This window comes from Symphalangus syndactylus, chromosome 9, assembly GCF_028878055.3.
Source record: "Symphalangus syndactylus isolate Jambi chromosome 9, NHGRI_mSymSyn1-v2.1_pri, whole genome shotgun sequence".
NCBI lineage: Eukaryota > Metazoa > Chordata > Mammalia > Primates > Hylobatidae > Symphalangus > Symphalangus syndactylus.
Window position 1 is genome coordinate 139,406,953 of NC_072431.2, and position 26,746 is coordinate 139,433,698.

General features: G+C 42.7%; 1 protein-coding gene across 4 annotated transcripts in view; it reads right to left on the reverse strand.

The window, feature by feature from the left end:
* Window positions 1-6,090: 6,090 nt before the first annotated feature.
* DOCK8 (dedicator of cytokinesis 8) overlaps window positions 6,091-26,746 on the reverse strand; it is a 241,650-nt gene continuing 220,994 nt past the window's right edge. For all 4 annotated transcript variants that reach the window (XM_055294375.2, XM_055294377.2, XM_063609923.1 and 1 more), the window contains 5 exons: window positions 25,238-25,474; window positions 21,929-22,072; window positions 19,879-19,985; window positions 7,649-7,819; window positions 6,091-7,181 (listed from right to left, as the gene is read on the reverse strand). In XM_055294375.2, coding sequence (XP_055150350.1) covers window positions 7,121-7,181; window positions 7,649-7,819; window positions 19,879-19,985; window positions 21,929-22,072; window positions 25,238-25,474 — 720 coding nt within the window. In that variant the 3' untranslated portion in view covers window positions 6,091-7,120. The remainder of the gene's footprint in view (window positions 7,182-7,648; window positions 7,820-19,878; window positions 19,986-21,928; window positions 22,073-25,237; window positions 25,475-26,746) is intronic.

The window sequence follows — 26,746 nt, forward strand, 5'->3', positions numbered from 1 at the left end:
TCTCAGTTCCACTGATACCCTTTCTTTCTTCTACCCTGAGGCTCTGGTAGTTGGCTCTCGCCAGACAATGTAAACTGGCACTACAAGTGGAATAGACCAGACAGTTATTTTCTGGTAAGTCAGGCCTCTGTCCTGCCTGCACCTTTGGCCTGATTTTGGTTAATGTTGTCAGAAGCGGATGCAATGTGTGGGGATGTTGGCTAAATTTTCTGGGAGTGTCAATTGTAAATAATGTTACCTTACATTTTGGGCAGCACTTTTGAGTTTCCAAAACATGTTCCCATGCATTATCTCATTGGGTTTACTCAATAGATTGGAAGTATTGGAGGAACTCGCACCCTCTTTCACAGTGAAAAAACCCTGAAGCTCAGAGCAGTATAGTAACTTCGCCAGAGTTGCAGGACTAGAAAGTGAAAGAATAAGAAACCAGGTCTTCTGGTCCTTGGTCTGGAGACTTTTGGCAGTCACACGTACTTTTTTATTATCTCACTAATAACCCTGATAATCTTGTTGGATAACAGAACAATTTGTTCATCAGTGTCGTGATGTCATTGCATTAAGGAAGTGATGAAGGAGCCAATTTCTCGATTGTTTTTTAGAGCTGTAATGCCTTGAAAATCACTCCTTTATCCTTGCTACCAGTAATTTGCCATCTCCTAATATGTGGTAAAAACAGTCAAGGTAAAAACTAGCTGCCAAGCTACTGCCACAAAAATCAAGTAGGAACTGGGTTGGATTCAGTCACATCGGTCCAGAGAGAGCACTGCTCCTCAAGATGGGTGCAGCATCAAGGACTTAGGGATCAGGAATGTGCACGGCCCTCCAAATGGTTTTCAAGCAACGCGATGCTGCATTTCCTCCAGTAATTTCATAATTAAAAACTTAGTGATTATCAGAAATTTAGTTTTGTTTTGGTTTTTGAGACAGGGTCTCACTCTGTTGCCCAAGCTGGAGTGCAGTGACGTAATCATAGTTCACTGTAGCCTTGAGCTCCCGGATTCATGCCTCAGCCCCCCAAGTAGCTGAGACTACAGGTGGGCACCACCATACCTAGGTAATTTTTGTATTTTTTGTAGAAACGGGGTTTTGACATGTTTGCCAGACTAGTCTCGACCTCCTGGGCTCAGGCGAACTGCCAGCCTTGGCCTTCCAAAGGGTTGGGATTACAGGCATGAGCCACTGTGCCTGGCCAGAAATTTAGTTTTTTATTTTTATTTTTATTTTTTTGAGATGGAGTCTCGCCCTGTTGCCCAGGCTGGAGTGCAGTGGCGCCATCTGGGCTCACTGCAACCTCCGCCTCCCGAGTTTGCGCCATTCTCCTGCCTCAGCCTCCTGAGTAGCTGGGACTACAGGTGCCTGCCACCACACCTGGCTAATTTTTTTATTTTTGCATTTTTAGTAGAGACGGGGTTTCACCGTGTTAGCCAGGATGGTCTCAATCTCCTGACCTCGTGATGCGCCCGCCTCGGCCTCCCAAAGTGCTGGGATTACAGGTGTGAGCCACTGCGCCCAGCAGAAATTTAGTTTTTAAATCAGGCTGTGTGAGGTTGGGTTTAAGAATATTGAAGCTTGGCTCACATCTGTAATCCCAGCACTTTGGGAGACTGAGGCAGGCAGATCACCTGAGGTCAGGAGTTTGAGACCAGCCTGGCCAACATGGTAAAACCCCGTCTCTACTAAAAATACAAAAATTAGTCAGGCGTGGTGGTGGATGCCTGTAATCCCAGCTATTCAGGAAGCTGAGGCAGGAGAATTGCTTGAACCAGGGAGGCGGAGGTTGCAGTGAGTGGAGATGGTGCCACTGTACTCCAGCCTGGGCAACAGAGTGAGACTCTGTCTCAAAAATATAATAATAATAATAACAATATTGAAGCTATCGTCTAGGTTTGAGGGAAAGCAGTAGAAAGGGGAAAAATTCTCTTAAATTTTGCCCGTGCATTAATAATGGGAAAAGTCAAGAGTGAATGGAAAGTCATTCCTCTGGGACCAAGTGATCCCTGTTGTCTAATTTCCTTTAGGAGCTGCTTTTACCTTAGAGCTACAGAAAAGGTGCAGTCTGGCAGACGTCATCACTGATGGTTACCTTCATTCATTGCTTTGGTTACTTATAAACATTCATTGAATACCCACTTTGGGCCAGGTACTGGGGATACAATGATGAGAAAAGACAAAATTTTGATGCTTAGCTTTTTCTGTTGAAACGTAATTATATTCTATTTTTCTGTTGCCTTCATTTTTCTCCTACTCCCGCCCCCCAACTCCATCCAGCTCTCTAGTTCTGATTCCTGGTCATTTGCACCATTTTTGGTAAGACACTCCAGAAAATGAATTACTGGTACAGCAAGACATTCCCTCCCCCCACCCATCTATTCCAGTCCCCACTCTTCTTCAGGATATAAACCCCAAGTCTTCCTTCTTCATGTATTGCAAATCCTCTACTGGGGATGGTCCTACAAGGCCAGTGATGGTGAATATTATATGAATTAGATTGTAATATTTGCCTCTACATAAATTTCTTCTGACTGCATCTGGTTTAAAGCAAAACCTCCTGTAGTGAGCCTTGTGGTTTAACTGTCTTTCCCCTTCTTGATTCTCCAGGGAACTCCCAGTCCCCCCATTGTCAGCCATATGGTTTCAGTATTTACCCAACTTGTAGCTTGAGGGAAGAACGTCAGTTAGCATGAGCCGTTCTAATCAGAGTGAACCCAAGGAATTCTACTGGGAATTCTGGGACATAGAAGCTCTCTTGTTTGTGGGGAATTGTGGTCTGGGATCAGTGCTGCTATTGCCATGATGCATGAGCCCAGAATTTCCAGGGAACACTGCTGAAAGCCTGAGGGTGAGTGCCAACCAAGAGGAAGCAGAGATGGAAAATGGACTTAGGATATGATCTTGAATCAAGCTGGGTCTGAATCAATGCTATCTCTGAATTATTCTGCTAAGTGAACTACTAAACTCTACCATCTCCTTTAAAAATGCCAGTTTGAGTTTGGTTTTCTATCATTTATTTAAAAAGATTGCCAGTTGAACCCTACCTATCTAAGGCAATGGGAAGAATTGCTTTAAGCACAAAAAAGAATATACAGGATGTTCATACCCCAGCCATACCCTGAATTCTAATAATATATTTATAACCTTTAGGTTTGTTTGTTTGCAAAATGATACATAATCAGTAATAGTTTTACAGCATTTGAGAGACCAAGCATTTAAAAATGCATTCAAGGCCGGGCGCGGTGGCTCACGCCTGTAATCCCAGCACTTTGGGAAACCAAGGCGGGTGGATCACGAGGTCAGGAGATTGTGACCATCCTGGCCAACACGGTGAAACCCTGTCTCTACTAAAAAATATAAAAAATTAGCTGGGCGTGGTGGCAAGTGCCTGTAGTCCCAGCTACTTGGGAGGTTGAGGCAGGAGAATGGCGTGAACCCGGGAGGCAGAGCTTGCAGTGAGCCGAGATCGTGCCACTGCACTCCAGCCTGGGCAACAGAGTGAGAGTCCATCTCAAAAAGAAAAAAAAAAACCATTCAAAGCAAAACAAAGGTTTCTGGTCTTTGAAAGCATACTTGCAACCACAATTACCAATGACAACTCTAAATTTTGTTTTTTTTTTTTGAAAACAGATCTATTGTCATAGAAAGCACTCTTTATAGAATTATGGAATTTAAAACAATGTGTGGCATGACAAACCCAATCAGATCTGTGCAGTATATTTATGTTTAATTTTCATGAGGCTCTTATGTGATAGTGACAACTGCACCCTTGACCTTGCTGAAGGAGGGGAGGCATGAAGCTAATCAGAAGATTTCCTCTAATAAGCTTTCATAGAAGAGTTTTCCAAATAAAATGAAGAGGGCTGTCGTGGCATATCAAGTTTCTCCCATTTTCAGGAAACAAAGGTACTAATTTGCTTTACTCTTAGAGATTCTTAAAAGGCTTCTTTTCTAACTGCATATTTAGAGTATATAATCAGAGGACCAACGTTCAATATCTTTTTTTGTGCCATCACTTTAAAAAGTGCAGCCATGTCCCCACTTAACTATCTGCAGCTGAGAAACGATCTGGGCGTTAGCCCAGAAAGAGTGTGAACAGCTAGAGCCAATATTGACAAATCCTTATTCTCCAACCCCACAAGTTTCTCTCCTAGGTAAGCTCATGGGGCTCTCAATCATACCCTGTCATTCTTACTTTAGACACTATTCCCACTTCTTTGGTTATCTATATTCGGAGCCCACAAATCAGAGGCATCAAGTTAGAAAAGCTGAAAGCTTCTAGAATGGCACCATCCAATATGGTAGCCAGTAGCCCCATGTGGCTATTGAGCACTTAAAATGTGGCCAGTCCTAACTGCAATGTGCTGTAAGTACAAATTACACATCAGATTTTTAAAGACTTAATATGGAAAAAAAAGACTGTAAAATAATTTTTTATAGTGGAAGTATATTGAAATAATATTTTATATCTATTGGGTTAAATATACTAGTAAAGTTAATTTTGCTGGTTTCTTTTTATGATGCTGATTATTTTTTTGAGACAGGGTCGGTCTCACTCTGTCACCCAGGCTGGAGTGCAGCGACACGATCATGGCTCACCGCAGCCTCAACCTTCTGGGCTCAAGGGATCCTCCTACCTTAGCCTCCCGAGTACCTGGGACTACAGGCACATGCCACCACACTTGGTTAATTTTTATTTTATTTTTTTATTTTTTTGAGACGGAGTCTCGCTCTGTCGCCCACGCTGGAGTGCAGTGGCACGATCTCGGCTCACTGCAAGCTCTACCTCCCGGGTTCATGCCATTCTCCTGCCTCAGCCTCTCTGAGTAGCTGGGACTACAGGTGCCCGCCACCACGCCCGGCTGATTTTCTGTATTTTTAGTAGAGGCGTGGTTTCACCGTGGTCTCGATCTCCTGACCTCGTGATCCACCTGCCTCAGCCTCCCAAAGTGCTGGGATTACAAGCGTGAGCCACCGCGCCCGGCTGTTAATTTTTATTTTTTTTGGTAGAGATGGGGTTTAGCCATGTTGCCCAGGCTGGTCTCAAACTGTTGGGCTCAAATGATCTGCCCACCTTGGTCTTCCAAATTGCTGGTATTACAGGTATGAGCCACTGTACTTGGCCTATTATTATTTTTAATATGGCTACTAGAATTTTTAAAATTACATATGTGGCTTGCATTACATTCTTATTGGTAGTGCACTTCTTGAAGCAGGCCTACTTATCATTCATTCATTTGGTGAATCAACAAATATTTATTGGGTATCTTTTGTGTGTTTGGTGCAGGGCTAGGGGATAAGAATGCAGCAGTGAACATGATTCCTGCACTCATGAAGCAAATGTATCCACTGTGGTACAAAAGAGACTAAAAAACAAACCCAAATGGACAACAGGTATCTAAAAGCAGGGGATATTTAATCAGGAATATTCTAGGTTACTAGGGTTATTACGGCTATTTGAGTTAAGGTCCAGGACTATATAACTTAGCATCTAACCCTTATTGTTTTAGGGCAGAATCTAACAATAGGTGTTGGCCTATCCTTGAGTTAGTCAGGAAAAGGTTACATGCTATGGGCTGTGTTCTAGTCTGTTTTGTACTGTGGCTACTACACATGTATATGATCTTCCTCATGGAACAGAGATGATTTGGAGGGCAGTGACAATGTTTTTTGACCTTGGCCTCAACACAGTGTCTCCCAAAGAGTAGGGAAATACATATGATTTAAATTATGTCATGTGTACTCATTTTAAAAAGCAGTTAGGTGTATAATATACTTTAAAAAGAGTTCTTCCCCAAATACCTAAAAAATAAAAAGTTTAGCACTTAAATTGGTAAGTTTTAATTATTATTTTTAAGTTCTCTTTCAGATTATAAATTCATGCATACCTGATGATATAAACGAAAAGTTCTGAAATATCCGAACTAAGTCATCGTTCATGACTAGCAGGGTTAAACATTGCAGAAGAGGTGCCACCTTGGATAGTGTTATTTGATGGAGGCTAGGATGATGCATCTGTCTTCTCTCTGAAGTGCTTTACAAAACATTACGAGTTGGTCAACAAAACAAAGCACAAAACATGAGTTGCAAAGAGAAACATTTAGCTTGCAATTCTTATTACATCTTTATTATCAGTCAAGGTCAGTCATATTAAAAATATATAGTTTAATTCTCAAATAATGTCTTTGTTCCTCTTTTTCCTAAAGTCCATTGTCAAAAGAAGTCAAAGTTGAATATATTTTGTAGCTGATCTACGTATGCTGACAGACAGCACAGTCTTCTGAAATGAAAACAGAGATATTATTGCTTTATAAAAAGAAACTTGGTCCCAGAGAGGAGAAAAATAGATAGTACACAACAGTGACATAAGAGAAAAAGCAAAGCATTATCGGAGAATTCCATTTAAGTGAAAGCAGTATCAGTGATTTTTGGCTGACTGCTCCAAGTACCGTGTATCTCCTACATCAGTGCTTTGAATGTATTCTTCTATAAATGCATGTTAAATTAACATAACAGTAATAATAAAACAAAAATAACTATACAACAATTAGTCCACCATTACCAAAAGGGCAACAAGTTCACAAATAATCTCCTCTCAAAATTCCAACCATGATGATTTTTAGAATTGTTGTAAGGCTTCCCTTTGCAGATTTATTGAACATGTTTCATACTCCTACAACTTTGCCCTCCCTTCCTATAAAGAGTGAAATTCAGTTTGAGTCGACTGGTGGATAATTTTTCCATTTTTCCTCAGGCAATTTGAGTTACTCCAATAAATTCAAATATAAGCCAGAGGAAATCATCTCTCAGATGGGCAGTGATTGGCCAGTCAGCAGGAGAAGCTTCTTACGCCTCGTTTGGTACATTGTGGAAAAACACACTTTAATAAATATGCAGTCATGCCTGAGTACCCATCCTCCATCCCGCTGCCCCCCATTATGGCAAAAATCTGGTCAGAGTCCATTTGGGTATAATTCCATGGTTCCTGGGATCCCAAAGCTTCCAGAGTGCTGGCTGGTCAGGGAGTGTACAGTCAGTCCTGGGTGGCAAATGTCCCATTTTTTAAGTACCAGCGAATCCTTCTCCAGGGTTGCAGGGCCACAGTCTCCACACATGAAGATGGCTTTTCTTAGCTGCCCTGTGACAACTGGGTTTCACATTTCCTGAAACTAGATCTGTGGAAGGAGTCCCTGAAATTAAGAAAAGAGAGGGAGGAGAGGGAAAGAGCGCACAGAAGCAAGAAAGATCAATTAGCCTTTTAGAAAGGGTTGGGGGTGGATCACCCAGTAGAAACGGACATCAGTCATGGAGAACTCAGCAAATAATAAGTGAAAGGTCTGCGACCCCTTCATACTGTGCCAAAACAAACATACAAACCAACCAACCAAACAAAAAACCAACACAGGCCATCATTCAGCCCTGGGAATACCCTGGCACAAGACCAACACCAAGGTGTCTGGGAGAGGTCAAGGAGCAGGGATGGGGAGGACAGAGACAGAATGAATCACGCTCTGGTAGCCTCTCTGATTGCGGGACCCTCTTCCACCCTTTGGAGGTTCTGCAGCTCCCCAAGTACAGCAGAGCATGCCCCAAGGTGCTAGGCCCCATGCGCTGCCCTTTATCCCCCAGGAAGAGGCCTCCTCTGCCCTGTTCTTACCTCTTTTGACTCTCAACTCTGAATATTGGCTTGTACAGTTCTGGAATTTTCCGCTCGATCATTGGCCTGAGGTTCTCTTTTAGCTTGTTATAGTTCTTTCTGAGTTCCTGCTGATATTCCCTCTGGTCTGCCGTGATGAGACGCTTGTTTTTCTCTACGGCTTCACCACATCTGAGATGAAAATATCAGTGTGGGAGAAATAAATGACTTTGAAGTGCTTAGAAATCTGAGAACAATGAAATTACTTACGATTTTTCGAGTAACTTTAAGAGCGTTTTCAAACTGGGTGACATAAAGAGATTACCTGTGGAGCTTTTCAAAATGCAGATTTCTGGGATCTATCTCAGACTTAACGAATCATAACTGCTGAGGGGTAGCACCCACAAATCTCTGTGTTTGTTTGTTTGTTTTAACCTTATTTTATTATTTTTTGAGATGGGGCTCACTCTGTCACCCAGGCTGGAGTGCAGTGGCGTGATCACGGCTCATGGCAAACTTCGATCTCATGGGCTCCAGTGATCCTCCTACCTCAGCCTCCTGGGTAGCTGGGACTACAAGTGTGGGCCATTGCTTCTGGCCCAGAAATGTCTAATTTTATTTTTATTTTTATTTTTTTTTTTGAGACGGAGTCTTGCTCTGTCACCCAGGCTGGAGTGCAGTGGCGCAATCTCGGCTCACTGCAAGCTCCGCCTCCCGGGTTCACGCCATTCTCCTGCCTCAGCCTCTCCGAGTAGCTGGGACTACAGGCGCCCGCCACCACGCCCGGCTAATTTTTTTGTATTTTTAGTAGAGACGGGGTTTCACCGTGGTCTCGATCTCCTGACCTCGTGATCCACCCGCCTCAGCCTCCCAAAGTGCTGGGATTACAGGCGTGAGCCACCGCGCCCGGCTAGAAATGTCTAATTTTAAAAAGTTGCCCAGGGGATACTGAAGCCAACCTAGCCAGAATTGAGAACCTCTGAGTTCTCTGTGCCAGAAGAAGTTTCAAGAAGTTTTACATGTATTGTCTGTTTAATTTTCCCAACAACCCTAAAAAGTCAGCATTTATCTCTATTTTGTTCCTGAAACTCAGAAATGTTAGGAGGCTTGTCCAAGATAACGCTGTGAGGAAGTGACGGATCTCAGAGTCAGACTCAAGACACACTGCAGAATGGAAGCTGTTACACTTACCAAAAACTCCCTGTGATTTACAGCAACATGCAGACAGAGCAGATGGCATTCAGCCCCCTCCTGCGACACACACATGGAAGTGCTGGGAAAGCAGAGCAACAACTTGTTGAAAGAGAAACGGGAACACCAGGTGCCAGAAAGAAAGAGAAAAACCAAAGCCAGAGCAACCGCAGGAGCTGGTGGTCAGGCAGCTGTCAGCAGGACTTCCTATTAAGATTTTAGGACTGCATATAGCTTTACGGGCTAAGGGGAAGGGGCTTCAAAGCTCACACAAGATTAGTGATGTGGCCTTGGCCAGGGCAAAGGGAGATTCTGGATATGCCACCTGCATATCGCCCAGAGCCTCGAAAAGCTATCCCATCTATGAAAGAGGGTTTAGAAAAATGCTGCAAGATGTCCAGAGAGGCAGAATGGAAACTCGCTGTCAGCTTAGGGCCATTCATGGGAAAGAAAGTCATCTTGAGAAATGGAAATTCTAGGCTTGCACCACACATGGTTACAAATGTACATTCCTTGACTGTATGTGCTTCAAGGTGAGAAATAACTTAAAAGCCAGTCCAAGGTTACTGAAATTGCTAGGGCTCAGACAAACCAGCATAAAGTTGTTCTGGAGGAACACATTCTCAATCAGGGCATATGGGCCACTCCCCGCAAAGATAAGCTCACAATAAAAAATTACAAACCATATGAGGAAACCAACCACCAAGAGGGAAAACTAACAGATGCATCAAACAAAAGAATTAGTCCAATAAGAATTAGAGATAATAAAACAATGTAAAAAACCAAAGTTAATATAGAGAGGTAATAAAATGTATAAAATCCTATGTAACCATGTAACTAGAAAAAAAAAAGAAGAAAATAAATAAAAGGTATAAAATCCATGATAAAAACAAATAAACAGGGAATATGAAAAAAGAGACCAGGAAAAGTTCAGAAAAGGACCAAACAGAACTTCTAGAAAAAAGAAAAATGCAGTCACTAGGCTGGGTGTGGTGCCTCATGCCTGTAATCCCAGCACTTTGGGAAGCTAAGGTGGGTGGATTGCCTGAGCTCACAAGTTAAAGACTAGACTGGGCAACATGGCAAAACCCCATCTCTACAAAAAATATAAAAATTAGCTGGGTATGGTGGCAGGTGCCTGCAGTCCCAGCTATTTGGGAGGCTGAGATGGGAGGATGGCTTGAGCCTGGGAGGTGGGGGTTGCAGTGAGCCAAGATCATGCCACTGCACTCCAGCCTGGGTGACAGAACCAGACCTTGTCTCACCAAAAAAAAAAAAAAAAAAAAAAAAAAAATTGCAGTTGCTAAAAGACAAAAACCTCAATGGAAAGGTTAAAGGTTAAATAATAGACTAGACATAATTGGAGAAGTAAATGTATGACAGATCCAAGGAAATCACCAATGAGATTTAAAAAATAAAAAATATGAAAAAATTGGTTAGGAAACATAGAGATATAAGGAAGATCCAGCCCACATCTAATAGAATCTCCAAGGGAATGGAAAATGAGAGGGAGGCAATATTTAAAGAGATAACAGCTGGTAATTGTCTAGAGTTGAAGAGAGATATAAATCCTCTAATGAACAATAAAAGATTTATATCCAGCCTTCTCATGGCAAAACTGCAGACCATTAAAGACAGAGAAAATCTTTAGAACTCATCATGGTTATCTGGCTTGTGGACCATTAAACCTGGTGTTTTCCCTGTCTCCTACACAGTATGGTACACACCAAAGAAGAAAATCATGTTGTTTAAACATGATAAAGTTTTGCCTTTTGTTTTGTACTCTTCTACCCAAGGGAACGTACAAATCAATAAACCTTAAAGGGACAGAATAATGGCTGTATGTTACCTAACATGCAATAATTAGTAATAATTATATTATCCTTCAAATGAATAAGATGTGGGTGATCAAGATGGCTTACATTATTTTCCTAATAGTGGTACTAGATTTGGGCTGTTATGGAGATACCCAGACATTGTTATCAAATCCTCTTAACACTGAACACATTTTCAGGATGACAGTTAAAGAGGAAGAGGATGGCATGTGGCGAGGAAAAGCTACCTGCCTAGGCAAAAGTAAACTTATGACCACAGCTTCATCATGGAATTAGCCTGCTATAGAAGAAGGACTCGATTTAACTCACACAGAATCTGAAAAAACTCCCTTAACTGGATTTTCACCTATCTTTTATGTTTGTCATTAATTGAAGCAAATTAGAGGATACCTAAGGTTATGAATTAAAGGTTTTAGGGAAGAAATAGAAGGGAAGGCATATGGCCTTTGAATCCTGAGAAATCTATATCACCCCTTATTATTTTTTTTTATTGCTTCTTAACTAACGGTTACAAGTACAACCATGTGTAAAATAATATCAGTTTCAGGACGACTTCAAGGCCCAAGTTTATAACACTGGCAGACTACAGGAGGTGGGATGAGGCCTGCCAAAGCTAACAGCTAATTTGGGGACGTCTTCTGACAACTTTGGTGAAATTAACTAAACTCTCCTTAGTCTTTGTTTGCAGAAGTAGTAGTAGCTAGCTAACACATTCTGATTGCTTACCATGTACCCTTGACTGAGTTAAATGTGTTATATGCAGACAACTGGGGTTGAAACAAGCTGCTACTCATTAGCAGGATGACTTAACCATAAAAATCTTCAATTTTCTCATCTGGAAAATGGGGATAATAAGCTCATATAATCTCCTAGGGTTGCTGGGAGAATTAAATCAGAAGCTATGATATAAGGCAGACTGATGCTTCTGGAGTGTAGCAGATTGTATTTTCTAAAAATGGCCACAAGAATGTGCTCTCCTAGAACCTTGCCCATACCCCCATCAAGAGGTGGGTGGTTCTTTGTGACAGCCACGATGAATAGGATGTGGTGGAGGTGGTACTGTGTAACTGGCTAATAAAAGGTAATATGGCCTCTGTCTCTCTCTCTCTGTACTATGGGAGTTCTGAACCATCCTGTGACAAGTCTAGTTACCCTAAAGCTGTCATGCAGGAGAGACCACGTGGAGAGAAGGAGAGTTAGAGAGAGGAGGAGCCCCTGCTGTTTGCGTATTCTCAGCCCAGACGCCAGACATGAGTGAGGAAGCATTCAGGTAATTCAAGTCCTAGCCACTGTCTCAGTGCAACTGAGAGACTCCAAGCAAAAACGGCTTAGCTGAGCCCAGCCATACCCAAGTTACAGCAAAACCATTCTCACTGCCACAATACACCTGCTAGGGCCCCAGCCATCACGACCACATCCTAGGCAAGTATCAGGAGTAGAAATGACGAAAGCAAAAATTATTATGTACCACATGCATAATAATTAAATTTTGTTTTAAGCCACCAAATTGTGAGGTAGTTTGTTACATAGCAATTAATAAATGTGGTGTTTTATAAAGAAAAATATATTAATAGCTGGAGTAAAAAATTAGATTTTATGTAGTAATATTACTTTATGTCTTTAAACTTTTATAGCGCATAAAATTATTTTATATACTTTTTCTACATTTCTTCCTTTCAGTCATTTGGGTTATATTCTCTAGGTTATTTGATTAAAATTGAAACGATTTCTACTATGTTAATTTAAATCCCTAAGCTAAAGAAGGCCATGGGCTAAATATCCCTCCTAGAGAATAGCCATATCTCTTGGAAAATGTACACAAGATCATACAATGACACTGCAAACAACTTTTTAAAAATGGTCTTTTCTGTAACATTCTCAATAGGTCCACAAACATCTGTGCTGCTCTCACTTAGTGATACAACCATTCCAGACTTCCCTCACATCCTCTGATGCTCCCTTTCTCGGGAAATTCACTGAACACAGTATTTTCTTAGAACAAATACGCCTGGGGTTTTCCAGCAATCACAGTCCTACAGAAACCAGATTGATAGGGATTCGAAAGGGCAGGAAGTTACGCCTCCAGAAAAGCATTCCTGGCTTTTGATGACAGTACCATTTTGGGGCCTCCACATATAGAGTTAAGGTCTCCTACAGAGGGAGTAGTCATGCTGCCCTCACCCCCTCTGTATTTCTTGGTACCCCCTCCTTTTTTAGAGAGAGGACCTCATTCTGTCATGCAGGGTGGAATGCAGTGGCATGATCTCAGCTCACTGCAACCTCTGCCTCCTGGGCTCAAGTGATCCTCCCACCTCAGCCTCCCGCGCAGTTGGAACTACAGGCACGCCACTAAACCCAGCTAAATTTTTTGTATTTTTTGTAAAGACGAGGTTTTGCCATGTTGCCCAGGCTGGTCTCGAACTTGTGAGCTCAAGTGATCCGCCCTCCTCAGCCTCCCAAAGTGCTGGGATTACAGGCGTGGCCACTGTACCCAGCCTCGGCCCCCCTTTTTCAGCACAGCCCATACGTCGGTTCCTCAAAGTGGCAGACAAACATTTGTTAGTTGTTTTCTCAATGTCCATTCTTTCTTCCCTGCTAGCAGAACTCCAGGCAGTGTGGCCACCCGCAAACTTACATTTCCTAGCCTCCCATGCAGGTAGGTGAAGTGATAATATAGGTGAAGTCACTGGGAAAGGGGCCTATCTTTTTGCTCTTTCCTCATTTCTACTCCTGACTTGCCTAGATGTGCTCATGATGGCTGGAGCCCTAGCAACCACATCATGACCACAAGAACGGGTGCACTATAACCAGGATGGCACGGCAAAGGACTGGAAAAGAACCAGGGTCTCTGACGACTTTACGAGGCCACTGCACAGCTCGACATTGACTACCTCCAATCTTATTTAATGTGAGAGAGAAATAAATGTCTTATTTAAGCTACTCTTACTTCTGTTACTAGCAACTGAATATAGTCACTAGAGGGAACAGCTCAGCAGGGCAATTAAGAGGATGGACTCGAGCCAGAGTGCTCAACTCTGAATCCCGCTTTGCTACTTACTGGCTTTGCAACCTCAAACAAGCTACTTAACCTCTCCATGTCATAGTTTCTTCATCTGTGATGTGAGGGTGGTAAGAGCCTACCTCGTAAATTAATGTAAAGATTAAATTAGTTGAAACATATCAAATGTTCAGAACAGTCCCTGCACATAGCTGAAGCCAGAGCACATGGTGGTGGTATTATGCCTGACAGACCCAGTCTCAGTAAATGAACTATCTGTACAATATGAGAATGACAAACTATTAGAGATGCTGTATTCTAGTCTCTTTATTTCATAGTTGATAAAACTAACATGCAAAGAGGTGAAGTGCCCTGTCCAGTCACATGCCTGTGGGACAGCACAGCTGGATATAAACCCAGAATCCTGCTGCTCCCAGGCCATGTCTCATCAGCATCACTGTGTCTTATGATTCAAACTTTATAGACACAGACAAATCATGGATAGACAATCTCTGTATTTAAGTCAGATTAATTCTGTATTTCCCACTCAAATCCATCAGTTCCCTATTTGGCCCACTGAACAATGTTACACTTTTTGATCCCTTAGTATGTACGGAGTCTTATTCTAAGTTCCATGTATTAACTCATTTTATTCTGACACTAACTGCAAGGGATAGTTACAATTATTATTATTATTTTTTTAATTAATTTTTTTTTTTGAGACGGAGTCTCGCTCTGTCGCCCAGGCTGGAGGGCAGTGGCGCAATCTCGGCTCACTACAAGCTCTGCCTCCCAGGTTCACGCCATTCTCCTGCTTCAGCCTTTCCGAGTAGCTGGGACTACAGGTGCCCGCTACCACGCCTGGCTAATTTTTTTTTTTTTTGTATTTTTAGTAGGGACGGGGTTTCACCGTGGTCTCGATCTCCTGACCTCGTGATCCGCCCGCCTCGGCCTCCCAAAGTGCTGGGATTACAAGCATGAGCCACCGCACCCCGCCCGATAGTTACAATTATTATTCCCATTTTACATCTGGGGAAACCGAGGGTAGGTAACTTCTCAAGGTCACACATCTAGTTAAGGCAGAATGGGATCTGAACTCAGGCAATCTGGCTTGAGTGCCCATATTCCCAACCCCAACGCCACATATACTGCCTAGGAAAGCCATTTCCTCATTGCCAGCTATAAGCCAGGCATATGGCCTTGGTCTCAAGTTAAAACTGCTGCTTCTGTTTCCACCTACACTCTACACATTCGGTTGTCCTTCGGCTACTCAAATTCCTTCTCCTTCCTTTTCATAGACCCCAGCTCCAGTTTAAAAGCACCACCACTCAACAGCCTGTTTTCTGAGCCTATGACCACATATATGCTGCAGAACCCTTTCAGGGTGTATCTGAAACTACTTCTCTTAAAGGCAAGCTGTAGCTGGTGCCAATGAGTACTACTATCTTTTATTTAAATTAAAAACAAATTTAACATCACTTAGTCTTTATAGGAATGAGAAAGTCCAGGTAAGTATAAAGAAGAAAATGTAAAAACCTAAATGGTCGGGGTGTTTGGGGAAGCAGAAGAGGAAGATAGAACATTGTATCTCTCTGTCTTGGCTTCTGAACCCGAGATGTTTTTCATTATTGCAGGAAAAGACAGAAGCTGATTGAGGTCCCAGCTTGGTAACAGTTTGAAGAGTTGCAGGACCGGCTGGATGAGTGCTGGCTGCAGCAAGTCAGGCTGCCAGGATTCTTTATGGCTGTTTCTGCTTCCACTACAGCTGAGTCAGAAAGGTCGCTGCCCAGTGGTGGCACTAGATGCAGTGGACCTGGCAAGCAAACGTTTCCGCTATTAGCTCTCAGCAACAGACACATTTATGGTCACCTTGGAAATCTGGGCTTATTGATCTACAGCCCAAGTCTGCTGAGAAGCTGGAGCTTACTAAAGGGGAAACCTGAGAGCTGTTGAAGCCCCAAACATTTTCCACTTCTGCGTCACCTCTGCTGTCTGTTAGCAGAGCGGAGGAGAAAACACACCAGTACAAACAATGTGAAAAAATAGTTACTCTATTCATTAAAAGCTGTAACTTCCAGATTGGACTTGAGAAGCAATTAAGCAACAGAGGCACCTCATCTACTATCCGTATTCAGGGTATGATTTACATACCGTAACATTCATCCATTTTATGTGTAGAGTTTGATGAGTTTTAGTAAATTTACACAGTTGTGCACCATCAGCAAACTCTCACCCACGACTTCTGACCTCTGTAGAATGAAGTGGAGGGCAGGCCAACTGTTGTGTCTGCACATAGAGATGAATCACGAGCAGCAGTACTGTTTTGCCTGTAGCCTCGTCCCACTGGTATTGGGACTTCATCCTTCCACATATGTAGCACAGTGCCTGGCACAAAGTAGGAGCTCAATAATTGCTGGATGAATGGATGAACTGACGTCTATAGTTGGTTCAAGGTGCAGCAGTTTGAGCATGTTTGCTTTTTTTTTTTTTGTTCTCACATAATTTTATTGAGATTTACAACTTCTTTTTTTTGCCATTAAAATTTTATTTTATTTTATTATTTATTTATTTTTTTTTGGGAGGAAGCAGAAGGCAAAAGAGGTAAATCATGATAAGGATGGCCTAAGAGATTAAGCCCTTAGGGAAGGAGGGAGAGGTAACAGGGAGAAATGTGAAAGGGAGGAAATTAAGCAATCTTTGCAGGCTCTCCACTCAAAGTTTGGTCCAGTGTAGCAGCAGCAGCATCACCTGGGGGCCTCTTAGAAACGCAGTGCTTCAGGACCCACCCCAGACCTACTGAATCAGAATCTGCATTTTTCTTTTTCTTTTTTTGAGTCAGAGTCTTTCTCTGTCACCCAGGCTGGAGTGCAGTGGCTCGATCACGGCTCATTGCAGCCTTGACCTCCTCGGGCTCAAGCTATCCTCCCACCTCAGCCTCTCGAGTAGCTGGGACTACAGGCGCACACCACTACCACGCCTGGCTAAATTTTTGTATTTTTTGTATTTTTTTAAAGAGACAGAGTTTTGCCATGTTGCCCAGGCTGGTCCTGAACTCCTGGGCTCAAGCAATCCTCCCACCTCAGCCTCCCAAAGTGCTGGGATTAGAGGCAGAGCCACTGCATCAGGCCAAAATCTGCATTTTGACAAATCCTCAGGTGATTTGTAAGAACAGTGAAGTTAGGGAAGCACGGACAGTCTCCTAGCATTGCTAGAACAATGCAGCAGCCCAGCCAGTGGGGAGAAAGGTGGGACTGGTTCCCTTGTGGAATCACCATTAAAAAGGCAGGAGAACAACATTTAAAATGGTGAATTTGATTTTGAAAATCCAGCGTTTCTGCAGGCCATCTGGGGAGAATGATAGCATCATTATTGAAACTCTAATGCATGACTTTGTTAAAGGACCAACCCTAGGAAAGTCCATTTCCTCCTGTATCTCTTGCCTGAGACTCGTTTTACTGGGCCCTGGTTCTTTTTGGAATAACTGTTCCCGGGGCTGGGAGCTAATGAGAAATGCATGTTTAGTAGAGATTTTGTAAGTACATTTTACCTAGGTGGCGTCATGGAAAGGATGGTACCCATGAGATACTGGATTGCAAGATTTATAACCAGTAGAAAAAATAGAGGCAAACTGAAGTAAATGAAAATCACTCTCTTGACAAGGTTTCTTCTACATTTAAATTCTATTCAGAGCCTCATTTAGTGATATTATCATATTTCCAATCTTCCCGCCTTGTCCTAGCATGCTCGTGAGAACATGTTGCTCCAGCTGCACTTACAGGAGCCTGGTGCATCAGAGACATTCCCGACAGAGTCTCGTGGTCCTTCTGGTCCACTCATTGGTACCTAGTCCTCCTCATCCTCGGGGATAGGTCCCAAGACCCCCAGGGGATGCCTGAAACTGCGGATGGCACCGAACCCTACATATATTACGTTGTTTTTCTGTACATACATACCTATGATAAAGCTTGACTTACAAATTAGATAGAGTAAGAGAATAACAACTATTATAACAATATACTGAAATAGAAGTTATGTGAATGGTCTCTCTCTCGCTCAGAATATCATATTGTAAGTAATACTTTTAAACCATGGGTAACTAAAGCAGCTGAAAGTGATACCGTGGATCAGGCAGGGCCACTGTCCTGGCTCCCTCTTCCCCGCTAGCGCCTTTCTTCCACGTATATAGTCAAGACAAGATTTAAGTGGTGTTTTTCCGTAACGCCTCCCACAAACGCTCCAGCCTGAAACCGATTTCTCTTTTCTGATCTCTATGGTCCTGTAGTTAGTCATTCTTAAAGTTCTGTGCATATGCTGCACTGTGTTATTCAGCCGTGCAGAGCTATGTCCTGTCATTAAGAACAGAGGAACAAGCCAGATCTCTGTATTCCCATAAGTAATATCATGCCTGGAATATAGTGAGTGCTCTTTAAACATTTCACAGGTCCTTTTAGAGGTCCTGGGGCATTGTCAACTTTGGAAGCCTTCAACCATAATGAATTTTAAATAAAAATATATGAAAAAAATTATTTAAGGCCCCAATCTCTGAGCCCAGGAGTTCAAGACCAGCCTAGACGGCATAGTGAGACCCTGTCTCCACAAAAAATAAAAAATAGGGCCGGGCACGGTGGTTTATGCCTGTAATCCCAGCACTTTGGGAGACCGAGGCAGGTGGATCATTTGAGGTCAGGAGTTCAAGATCAGCCTGGCCAACATGGTGAAACCCCATTTCAACTAAAAATACAAAAATTAGCCAGGTGTGGTGGCACACGTCTGTAGTCCCAGCTACTTGGGAGACTCAGGGAGGAGAATCTCTTGAGCCTGGGAAGTGGAGGTCGCAGTGAGCCGAGATTACACCACTGCACTCCAGCCTGGGCAACAGAGTGAGACCTTGTCTCAAAATGAAATAATAAAATAAAATAATTCCCCAAATATTTTTCTAGCCTTTTAAAAGATATGTATTATGTACTAAAACAACAACAACAACAACTACTTTTTCTGTCAGAATTGTTGTTAAATACAGGAAACAATTCAAATATCAAAACATTAATCAAGATAATCTGTGAGTATGTTCACACACATGCAAAAATACAAACACACGAAGCCACACAAACATCCTATTACCAAGCGGCTGTGATTCACTGCAGGGTACAGTGTGTCTCGTGCATATGTAGCAAAATTGCGGACCTCTCACGAAAGCCTGTGAAGGAGAAGGTATCTCTAACCTCACAAATGCTAGCATTTTCATGAGTTTTCACTGAATTTAGCAAACTTTAACTTTTAGTCTCCTTTATCCCCATCTGCCAAGTGAAGGTATTCCTATACCTAATATTCTTCTCTAAAGTTTTGAATAAAGGAAATATTGGTACACATTTTTCTGAAGTCCTTTTCTCTTATAGGTGAAATGCCATCACATCCTTCATACTCATTTTTTTAGGGCCATAGGAGACCCAATATATCTGTCTATATTGCAATAAATTACAAGACTTTGACCAAAGACCCAGTTCCTAACTGACTGCTCTTGAAACCAGCTCCACTGCAGAATTTAGGAACAGAGATGAGACTTGTCTGACATGGGGAACTGTCACAGGATAGTACCTTTGAAAAGCCCGGTTATAGAACTTGCCTCTCTCAGTTTGAGACAGTGTATATTTTTAAGTTTCTAAAAATAAGATATTATAAGATTTGTAACATTACAATGACTGCCAATGCAAAGAACCTCTGGGACTCTAGTCCATCAGTGGAATATCAGCACACTGATGGACATGTGGACTATTTGGATTCAGAAGACCGGGTTTGAGCTCAGCTCTGCTGCCAACTGTCTGTGTGACCTTAAGTAAAATTATCTCCTCTCTTTGAACCTCCAATTCCTCTTTTGTAAAATGAGGAAGATGATGATACTTATTTTACAACAAGTGAGTGTGAGGCACACGGGATGCCAGCCACAAAGGCGTTTTAGAGCTTACATGTTAGTTACTCATTAGTAGTTCAAGTAGTCTTGCTCTAGTGCAGTTGTCCTCAAACTTCAGCGTGCATCAGGGTCACCTGGAGGGCTTGTTAAAATGCACATTGCTGAGCCACACCTCCAGAGATTCCAATTCAGCAGGTCTGGAGGGTGCCTGAGACTTTGTCTTTCTAGCAAGTTCTCAGGTGATGCTGAAGCTGCTGGTCTAAGACTGCACTTTGAGAACCACTGCTCTACTGAAATTCTCAGCCATTTTCCTTCTTACCTCATGATGAATTCCTTAAAGCATAACCTCAACTTGTTGTGATGTCGATAGAGTTTTGGATCAGCAGGAATTTCAGCCAAGAACACTTGGGCTACTTCCAGTGGTCCCTGGTGGAAAAAAAAAATTACATATATATATATGAAATTAAATTGCTTGGGAGAAAATACTGGAGTGACTTTTTAGTTTGAACATTTAATTTTGTAGTTGGTTTGAAATAAACAACAACAACAACAAAAAAACAAGGAAGGTCTTGGACATCTCAGGAAATTTTGATTTCTTAGGAGTCTGAAGTTTTAGAAGAATACTCAGAAGTATAAATGTATTTTCCCTGTGTGTGTGTTTTCTGTTTTTGTTTTTTAGACAGGGTCTCGCTCTATCACCCAGGCTGGAGAGCAGTGGCATGATCTCTGCTCACTGCAGCCTCCACTTCCCAGGCTCAAGTGATCTTCCCATGTCAGCCTCCCAAGTAGCTGAGACTACAGGTGTGTGCCACTCTACCTGGCTATTTTTGCATTTTTGTAGCAATGGGATTTTGCCACATTGCCCAGGCTGGTCTTGAACTCCTGGCCTCAAGTGGTCCACCCACCTCAGCCTCCCAAATTGCTGGGATTACAGGGGTGTGCCACCGCACACAGCCCAAGTTTATTTTCTTTTTTATTGTTGTTGTTGTTTTTGAGACAGAGTCTTACTCTGTCACCCAGGCTGGAGTTCAGTGGCATAATCTCAGCTCACTGCAACCTCCACCTCCTGGGTTCAAGCAATTCTCCTGCCTCAGCCTCCCAAGTACTGGGACTACAAGCACCTGCCACCACACTGGCTAATTTTTGTATTTTTAGTAGAGATGGGGTTTCACCATGTTGGCCAGGCTGGTCTCAAACTCCTGACTTCAAGTGTTTCACCCACCTTGGCCTCCCATTGTGCTGGGATTATAGGCATGAGCCACTGAGCCTGGCGCCAAATATTATTTTATTAATCAAATACTACTAATAATAGATTTTCAGTCATATATAACTATAATACAACTACATCAAATGGTATGTGCTTTGAGTTGCTTTTCTAAAAATCAGGATTGCCTTCATCTATTCATTTTTGTTCACTTATCTAGTTGCCCTCATGGCAAACATCATTTTGCATAACTGCTGGATTGAGTCAGAGATATCCATAGTATACAGATAGACCATGGTTGTGGGTTTGGAAAGTCTTCCATTTTATGAAAGGATTGACACTTACGAAGCAAACGTTTCCTCATTTTTTCTTCCTGATCTTGGGAATGTAATAGGCATTTCTCTTCTCTATTTCTGCTCCCTTGATGTCAAGTACACTCAGAGTTTTTGTGGGGAAATCCAATTATGCTGAATGAGAAAAGACTCATGATGCCCACTGAATATCTGGCGTGGAAGTATGGACAAGAACAGATCTAGACGTGAATTAAGGAGGCCCGCTGGACAGAGGTATCAGGCTGGTATCTCCCTCCATCTGAGACGGATTGAGCACCACGCTGAACTTGGGAGTCAGGGTTCTAATAAGTCTGATCAGAAGACCTAGTCTTGTCTGAAGTGGCCTAAGAAGTCAGGTCCCAGGTCATTCCTGGTTGTCAAGGTCCTTGGCTTGCTGGGTTGATCGGCTGACTGACCCAAGATTTGGATGTTCTAGGTCCTTTTCCTTCTCTCCTATAGGCATTCGTAGGTGAGTCTCCAGCCCTGCAATTACTCTGCATGAATTGGTCATGACTAAGCGTTCTTCAACATGACTCCAGATTTGCGTCATATTGTCAGGTTTGGCCCCGAAGTGGAGACTGCTCTGAGAAAGTGGTACTCCTTAAAACCTGGTCCACTCATCTCTAGAATTTCTTTTTTACCTGGGGTAAAAGGGAAGAGGGTCTCCCAAAAGTCTTCTAAACCTTAGAAGTGTTCAGGCTAAGTATAGGAACATCTCTGTGTTTGTCTATGGATTAAAGTCCTCATCAACCCCAAGGAAGGAGGGTGCAGACGTATAATGACAACCCAAATAATAAGAACCAGAGGAGCCGCCACCCTCTGGTTTTGCTTACCTGATTTACAGTAGCTCCCACAGAGCCTTGAAGCACCATCTGAAGCATCTTTGGATCAGGCGGCTCTTGGTTAATGGCAACCGCTAACTGCAGGGTCTTCTTCTTCATGTCTTCAATGGCAACTTCAATTGGTGTCAAAACAAACTGAACATGAGACATAAACACAGGGAAGTCACTGTCTGGTCTCATAAGCTATGGACAAGCCTGGAGCTATGACAGAGAGGCCACCTGAATTTGAAGAGGCAGCTAGGGAAAGACTTTCAGAGTAATTTAAAATACTCTTAACAGGTTAAAAAGAAAGATGGGCCTAACATTTCTTGATTTCTTATGTTCCAGGAACTTTACATACATTTATCATTTATTCCTTTCAACAACCTCTTTATACTCTCCATTTTACAGTCAAAGGGGGATTTGTAAGGTTAAGTTCCACAAAATGCCACAGGTAGTAAGGGAGGAGGTCATAATTTGATCACAAGTATGTCTATATTCAAAGTCCATGTTTTTTCTACCCTGTCAGGTTGCCTTTCCTATTATTGAGCAAGTTACTCAACTTATTTACTTATGTATTTATTTATTTGAGATGGAGTTTTGCTCTTGTGGTCTAGGCTGGACTGCAATGGTGTGATCTTGGCTCACTGCAACCTCCGCCTCCAGGGTTGAAGCAATTCTCCTGCCTCAGCCTCCCAAGTAGCTGTGATTACAGGCATGCCCCACCACACCCAGATAATTTTTTATTTTTAGTAGAGACCGGGTTTCTCTATGTTGGTCAGGCTGGTCTCAAACTCCCAACCTTAGGCAATCCCCCCGCCTCGGCCTCCCAAAGTGCTGGGATTACAGGCATGAGCCACTGCACACAGCCTCATGTTACTCAACTTACAATGCAGAAGGCTATATTAGAAGCACAGCACTCAAGATTTTCTCCCCCATCATAACACAAGCTTTTGATATCACCTGTGCCTTCTCCAACTGAGGGTGAATTTCCAGTAAATGGAATTCTTTTAAGGGTCAATCAATCTATTTGCTAAGTTCTGCTGGTTTGGGGTAGAGTCTTTTCTGAATTTTATAGGTTGAATTGTGTTCCCCCAAAATTTACATGTTGAAGTCCTAACCTTCAGTACCTCAGAATGTGACCTTATTTGGAGATAGGGTCTTTACAGAGGCAATCAAGTTAAAATGAGGCCAGCAGGGTAAGCCCTAGTCCAATATGACTAGGGTCCTTATGAGAAGAGGAAATCTGGACACAAACACAGAGGGAAGATGATGTGAAGAGACACAGGCAGAAGAGGGCTGTCCACAGGTTAGGGAGAGAGGCCTGGAATACACCCTTTCCTCACAGCCCTCAGAAGGCACCAACACTGCCGGCACCTTGATTTCAAACTTCTAGCCTCTAGAATTGTGCAGACAGTAAATTTCAGTTGTTTAAGTCACCCAGTCTATGGTACTTTGTTCTGTAGCCCTAGCAAACAGCTGAGAACTGTTGTTGAGGTTATTGAGGTTGTTGGGGAACTAAGGAAGGCTAAGAAAAGTTCAGGCTGGTGCAGTGGCTCACACTTGTAATCCTAGCACCTTGGGAGGCTGAGGCAGGAGGATTGTTTGAGGCCAAGAGTTTGAGACCAGCTTGAGCAACAAAGTGAGACCCCTGTCTCTACAAAATATATATCTATATATATTTTTAATTAGCTGGGCATGGTGGCACAAGCCTGTAGTCCCAGCTACACAGGAGGCTGAGGTAGGAAAATTGCTTGAGCCCAGGAGGTCAAGGCTGCAGTGAGCCATGTTCATGCCACTGCACTCTGGGGCAACAGAGGGAGATCCTGTCTCAAAAATGAAAAGGAGAGAGAGAGAGAGAGACAGAGATGCAGAGAGAAAAAAAGGAAGAACGAAAGGAAAGGAAGGAAAGAAAGGAAAGGAAGGCAGGAATGAAGAAAAGAAAAGAAAAGGTTTTGAAATGGTTTTGGGCACCATGAGTTTATATCTGTGTTATGCCTAGAATGTCTCAGTATTCAAAAGTCCAAAGCAAGAAGTATAGGAAGTACAGCAGATGGCTTCTAAACCCACCTCCTCCTGACTGAGTCACCGCTTCAGGCTTTCTTTGACTTCTGTGAAACCCACACCCTGACGGCTGAACACTACTTGGTGGACGACTCTCCATTTAGCTCAGCTATTTCTGCTTCTGCCTGAAGAGGTGTATATTCACCACAATTCATCTGTGTTTGTTCATCAACTTGATTATACCTGTTATACTTGTTATTTTAATGACCCAATCTAATTAGATAATGGAGAAACTGACGAACTATGGGTGTGGAAGGAAAAAGTTGTTTCTATGAAAACGAAGCCAAATGCTTGGACAAGACATTATGAAAGTGAGTTGCTATAAAAATTCCTGTCATATTAGGTGTGCACAAGACCACTGTGAAAGTCTAGGGGAGAAAAAAATAAAAATCCAGAAGGCTTCTGCTCTCAAATTGTTTAACAAGGATCTTTAAGCTCTCACTCTGCTTACACAAAGCAAAACTGAAAATCATGGACAAAGCATTATGGGCGTGGTTTATAAAACAAAATGCTGAATTGTGATCAGCAAACCCATAGTCACAGAGTAGTCTGTGGCCCTGCATAAAAAGGATGACAAGTAAGTGTATATGTATGTGTTTTAAAGAATAATAAGTTGTTTATGGTGTGTAGAATTTTGAACAATTCTGTGGTTTGAGAGACCTTCTTGATCAGTCCTTTTATTAATAAGATGAGTATAGTGTTGTACTTAGAGGTCTTTCCTGCTAATGCATAGATAAAGAAACTGAAGATATGTAGCTTGTTCAAAGTCACAGGAGGAAGCTGGGACGAGAAGCTAGTCTACCTTACATGGCCCCTTCCCACAGCACACCACCGACTCACTGGGGCTGCCCACGTGCAGGTCCCGTCTCCAATAATTAACAGCACAACTATGCTTGAATCACCTCTAAGCTTTGAAATATAGAAAAATTTTATATAAAATATATAAAATGTAAAAACATATGTTGTACAAGTTTATAATTAAAATATATATTAAATATTATAATTAAATACATAAACATACTTATACTAAAGACATAACTTTAAAATATTAAATATTTAATATAATAGTGCTATAAAATATGTAGCTGCCTAAATGGGATTTTCTGGCACCATGAGAGTGAAAGGACAACCATATAATCATATTTCAAGTGCATCCCTCCTTGTTTTCAGTCCAATCCACTGTGAAGGTTTGTGGGTCCTCCTGGGAGGCCACCCAGCCCACTCATCCAGTAGTGGCCAATCCCTTGGGTGCATTACCTCCTCCTTCTGGATGACGCTGATCCTGGTCTTGATGTAGGGGAAGGCGTGCATAGTGGTCAGGACTGTGTTCCTTCTGTACTGCTCATGCAGCTCTCCCCGAGGCCGCCCCTCCAGGGTGAACGGGGTGGTGTACATGAACCTCCGGAGGTCGAAATTCTTCTCAAAGTATGTGACCCTGTCTTTCATCTCATACTCATCAAAGTAGGGCTCCACAAAAGTGATCTGTATGTAGGCCTAAGGGGGAAAAGGCAGGGAGGGAGAAGATGAGCTATTCTGCAAACAGCCATCCCTGACGCAATGGAGGCGCATGCAGGGACATGGCGTGCCAGCACTGCCCTGCCCGGTGCAGAAAAGCTACAGATGCAGGGGAGAATGTGGCCAGCAGAAGTTCCTCCTCTCAACCCCCAAGGAGAGAAGGGGCTGCAAGGAGGGAGAGGGGAATGTGCCTGTGGGGAGAGTCAGGGCCACCGGCCTCACCTTCCTGGCAGAGCAAACTGATCCACAGTGGAAACCTTGGTATAAGAGTTTGCAAACTGCTATTCCAAAGAGACAAACTATCCTTCTCAGAATGACCATGACCACCTCACAGTTATGAGGAAGCGTGAATGGCCGAACTAAAGAAAACTAACAATGTCAAGTGCTGGCAAGGATGGAGATCAGCCAGAGCTCTCACACACAGAGGGTGGGAATGCAAAATGCACAGCTACTTTGCAGAAGACGCTGGTGGTCTCTCATGCAGTTAAACTGCACTACCATTGGACCCAGCAACCCCACTCCTATGTGTGTACATGAGAGAAATGAAAGCTTATGTCCATACAAAAACCTGTACACAAATGTCTCCAGCAACTTTATTCATAACAGACAAAGACTAGAAACAACCCAAATGTCCCTCCAGTGGGGAATTAACAAGCAAATGGTGAGGTAGTCACACAATAGAATACTACTCAGCAATGGAAAGGAAGGAACTACTGCAACATGGACTACCAATGGGCATGGGAAGTATTTTGGAGTGGTGGATCTGTTCTATATCTTGGTTATGGAGATAGTTACATGAGTTTGTCAAAAATCATAGAACTAAACACCAAAACTGAATTTTACTGCCTAGGCCTCATTTAAACACACACTCACATCACCTCCACCCTCAAACACAGAGCGAATAAGTACTCATTAAAGAAGACAACCTCTTAGAAAAAAAAGTGACCATGAGTTCAGATGCTGGGACACTCACCCACTGAAAGAGATGGGTGGGGTCACTGACCTCAGACTGTAAATCACGACTTAGTATAATGAAATCTGGTTGTAATTCTGGGTTCAGACTCTCATTCCAAACTCTCACAACCTACCCTGGGAATTTTAAAAGAGGGGAAAGGGCACCTTGGCTGAGGGAGGTCACATTTTACACAGCTTGTGCTATGTACAGATCACTGTGGGCACACGGCCAACTCCATCTCCCAGACATGTGTGTCTGAAGATTAGTTAAACTCTTAACACACTCACTGCTTTCAA